Source organism: Aquila chrysaetos, chromosome 15, assembly GCF_900496995.4.
Source record: "Aquila chrysaetos chrysaetos chromosome 15, bAquChr1.4, whole genome shotgun sequence".
NCBI classification, from domain to species: domain Eukaryota; kingdom Metazoa; phylum Chordata; class Aves; order Accipitriformes; family Accipitridae; genus Aquila; species Aquila chrysaetos.
In genome coordinates, this window is record NC_044018.1 from 14,149,888 (window position 1) to 14,154,339 (window position 4,452).

General features: G+C 53.8%; 1 protein-coding gene across 1 annotated transcript; it reads right to left on the reverse strand.

Annotated features, from left to right (window-relative positions):
• Positions 1-2,082: 2,082 nt before the first annotated feature.
• LRATD1 (LRAT domain containing 1) lies at positions 2,083-4,144 on the reverse strand. Its single transcript, XM_030037859.2, has 2 exons — positions 4,007-4,144; positions 2,083-3,299 (listed from the first exon to the last, which is right to left on the reverse strand). The coding sequence occupies exon 2, from the start codon at positions 3,260-3,262 to the stop codon at positions 2,408-2,410; it is 855 nt and encodes a 284-aa protein (XP_029893719.1). The 5' UTR covers positions 3,263-3,299; positions 4,007-4,144; the 3' UTR covers positions 2,083-2,407.
• Positions 4,145-4,452: the final 308 nt, after the last annotated feature.

The following is a 4,452-nucleotide window of genomic DNA, read 5'->3' on the forward strand; positions in this document are numbered from 1 at the left end:
AAATTCTCACTAGTGAGGACATGCAATGCTGTTCTTGCAAGGATCCTCTCTCTAATCCTATATTATTCATCTAAAGGAATTTGAAGAAAAAGCATTCCAGAAATCAAAATTATCAATGTGACTGTACTGCATTCATCCCATCTTCATACACATTCTGTTATTTATTCCCTCTTCATGTAATTCTCCCTGCCTCTTGCAACCTCAGTTCTCTCATGCATATTTTTATAAGGGGAAATTCAAATAAATTACTTTTGCCCACTCTTCCTTCTCCTAGCACTTAAGTTTTAATTTTTTTGTCAGTACCTTAGGTGTAAAACTGGTGCCTTTCTGCAATCCCACAGTGCTCCCACCAAGTGATAGAGGGAAATAATTTCTAACAGACAATTTGGGATATCTAATGCAGTATAATAATCAAGATACACAAAACTATGTAGAGGAGACTGCTCATGTTATGGAAGAAGCTATCATTATCAGACAGCAACTATTGCCAATATAAAGCAAAAATATTACACATTTATTAAAAGGTATGTTGTGATTTGTGGCTATTTCAGCAGTAATTTGACAGTAATGACAATTCACATTTTTCACATCTTTACCCTGTATTGTACTAACCAAGGTACTTCAGGGGAGCCTATTACCACATAACTTTGCCAAGTGTATCAGCAAACACAAAGCCAGTTAGATGACCTTCACTGAAGGGGTGCAGTTTGGGGGGTTTGTGTTTTATTTTTTGGTTGTCTTTTTTTTTTTTTTTTAAGAGATATTTATGCTGACACTTTTATTATAATGAAGTACACTCCACCCTCACAGCTTCAGCTACGGGAGGCAAACACTTTGTAGAAATGAAATTACTGTTGCAACAAGGTTGCTTATGACGTTGTTTAATACAAAAAGGAGCCAGGACACAGTACATGGATAGGGGGTGGAGTGTATTGTATATACAGAAGAGGGGTATTACTTCTGTTCTGCCACCTGACATTGATGTGGGAAGAGGGGACAAAAACAAATGCATTTTCTTTCCAGTACTGAAACATGCAAAGACAAAATGCTTATTACAAGTTGTATGCAGCTCAGAATAATAATAATACAGCTCTAGAAATGCCCCAGTATACTTAATTTGTTTAGGTTTTTTTTTAATAGATGTTTAATACTCTGATCTTTCACTTCAAAACTTAGAATTAAGCAATGAGTGAAGAGGATCTGAAATACAGACAAGGCATTGCTCACATCACATTAAGAGGTATCTTTTAAATGCAGCTGTGGATTTCAAAACTTAAACTGAACAGGATTTTTAGTTGCTTGGAATTTGAAACGCAAGATGAACTTGGCCACATTACATCTATTTTCTATAAGTGGAATTGTAAATATGCAATAAATTGCTGTTTCAAAGAGGCAACATGCAGAACTGAAACCTATTTGTTTCTTGCAGGATTCTGTTGACCTGTGCATGAAGAGGTATTGAAGCAGTGGTGCAGCGAGAATCACTACAGCGATACAAATCCACAGCTCAAGCATGAGATCCTAGCGGCTGGATTTCTGAGGAGCAACGCTGAGTACACTGTTCTCCAAAATACACCACTTTCTTTAACCAATGAATTTAGTTTCAGGAAAACAGCTGCTCACCAACTTTTTTCCAAATGAAAAAAAAAAAAAGGCAGGGAGGGTAGGAGGAAGGAAGGGGTGGAAAGAGCTTATGCATTATGGTGACATTTAGCAGAGAGCTGCAAACAAAAAGCAAAGGCGACAAGTATTTTAAATGGGATAGATTTCAACCAGAAATGTGAAAGCATTTCCCCCTATTAATATCTTGCCAGAGTTGGCTGGGACAAAATTTGGGTTGCAGCTACAGGCTGAAGCAACAGTGCTGAGAAACAAAACAAACAGGTATTTACCCCCCCCCCCCCGTCCCCGTCCCCCCCCAGCCCCCCCTTCCCCTCCCAGTTAGCAAAGTATGACTGATGCTTTTGGTTGGCTGCAAGGCAAATATTAGCTAGAATCTCATTTAGCTAGATCCACATCCATGGCCCCAGATGTTTAAAACTTATCATGGATTAAAGCCATGAAATAAAAATTTAAAAAAAATTTCAATTTGAAATTTTATTGGCGTGTTGCTAGAATGGTCAACATCGATCGACAGGAGAGACTTTGTCCACACGCTCCGAGAACAGCCTTCCTGCACCTCCCCCCTCTTTTCTTCCTCTCTCTCTCGCTCTTTCAGCGTTAATGCTCTTGAAAGCCGAACAAAATACTGGCTATGGGTGTAAAGAATGCTGGTTTTTTGGAATGTTGCCATGGATCCCGCTTCCAGTCGCGTCCCACGGAAAGAAGGTGCAGCCTGCCGTCTCTGTGGCAGGCTGGTCTCCCCGGGCAGGGCAGAAGGAAGGTAGCCACGCACCCCCGCTACTCCCTATTCTTTCCCATCCACTATAGCCAGGTCTTTGATCACCCTCAGTTTGCCGCTGGCATCGATCCTGCGCTTCTCGCGTATTAGATCCTCCAGGCTGTGGAACCTCACCGTGTGCACCTTGTTCTCGGCCAAGTGGATCTTGAGATAGTATTGCTGCTGGTGCTGGGTGCCGGCAGCAGCCTGCAGCTCCCCCCCGGCTTTGAACTCCCTTTTCCCGAAGCGGCACCAGGCGGCGAAGCTCTCGGAGTTCGTCCAGCAGATCTCGTCGCTTTTTAAGCCCAGGTGCCCGCAGGCGTTTTGCACCACCAGCTCGGCCACCAGCGGGCGAAAGCGGTACCAGCTATTCACCACCCGGCCCACGTTGCCCGCGGCCGCCTCGTACAAGCTGTCCTGGCGGATCTGCCCCTGGTGCAGGTGGATGATCTGCCCGCTGCCCACGTACACCGCCCAGTGCGGCGGGGGGTGCTCCGAGGGCCCCAGGTAGAGCAGCTCCAGCAGGTCCCCCGGCTTGCAGAGGGCAGGCAGGGCCGACACCGAGTAGACGCTGAGGTCCCCGGCCTGGGGGCCGCTGCTGACCTTGGAGAAGATGCATTCCTGGCCGCGGAAAGCGGAGAACTGGGTCTCGTTCAGCACCAGCTGGTGGTGGAGGTGGTGGGTGGGCGTCTCCTGGCCAGGGCTGCCGGAGCCCTTCACGCTGTACTTGTCTGGCTGGCCTCGCTCGTCCAGGTCCTCCTCCTCATCCGAAAAGAAGTAAGCCACCCCGACGCGCAGCTCGTCTTTCTCGATCCCCGAGGGGTCCCCGGTCGGCAGCTCGCTGTAATTCAGGTGGGTGATGCGATCCAGTTGATTTCCCATCAATGACAGGGCGAGGCGAGGGCAGGAATCGCCGGATCTGAAGGAAGGGTGGGGTGGGCAGGGACAGAGAGAACAAGAGAAGGCAAGGAGGGTGCAAGCGGAGCGAAGGAAGGAAAGAAAAGAGGAAAGAAAGAAAAAGAGAAAAAAAAAAATCAAGGCACATACCAAAGATTTCGGCGATTCCGCCCTGAGCCCCCATCCCTCCCCCGCTCCTTCCCTCCCCTTCCCTCCGTGCGAGGCAGAAACTCCCAGCGCGGATCCTTCCCCCTGCCCTCGGGGTGCGGGGCAGGGCACGGCACAGCCCCGGCCCCCCCCGGCTCTCGCCGGGCCGCCCGAGCCCCACGGTCCCGGGGGTCCCCGCTCCCACCGCCGCGGGAGAAGGCGGCTCCCCGCCGCCTGTCAGCTCTGCGCGGGGCGGGGGGGGACGACGACGGAGTTGCCCCGGGAGCCTCCGCTCCCCGCTCGGCAAGGGGATAGGGCTCCCGGGGCGCGGGGAGGGTCTGGCCCGGGGGGTCCCGAGCCCTTCCCTCCGCCTGCGCCCAGCCGAGCCGCGCTGGGCAGCGCTGCATGCGGGAAGGCGGCTGGAGGAGCACACGGCCTCGGAGCCAGCACCCCCCCCCCCCCCCGATCCCCGCAGCCCGGCCGGGACTCCGCACGGAACGGGCAAAGAGCCGGCGATCAGCACCCCCCCCCCCGCCTCTCCCCGCCAAGGTGTCCCTCTCTCACCCCGCCCCCCCTCCGTACCCGTGGTCGCCCAGCGCCAGAACCCCCCCCAAACTCCTTCAAAGTCGTCCTGTCCCCATGGGCGCTGCAGAGGAGGTGAGCTCCGTCCTCCCCGCCGAGCGCCCGGCTCCTCCGCCCGCGCCGCCCCGCTCCGCTCTGGGCTGCCCGGCCCCTCCGGCGAGCCTAAGTACCGGCGGCGCCGCTCCCGAGCCCGCCCCGGCCCCGCTCATTGGCCGCGCCGCCCTGCGCCCGGCGGCGGCGGGGCTCCGCGGCGTCACTGCCCGGCCGGGCCCCGCCGCCGCCGCCGCCGCCGCCGCGCAGGGCCCCGCCGAGCCCGGGCGCCCCCCGGGCCGCCCCCGGGGCTGCGGCTCGGTGTGGGGAGGCGGAGCTTCCCGGGGGGAAGGGGATTAAAGAGCGTGCCCACCGCGGTGTGCCGCTGCCGAGGGATCCCCGCACCGAAATGACAG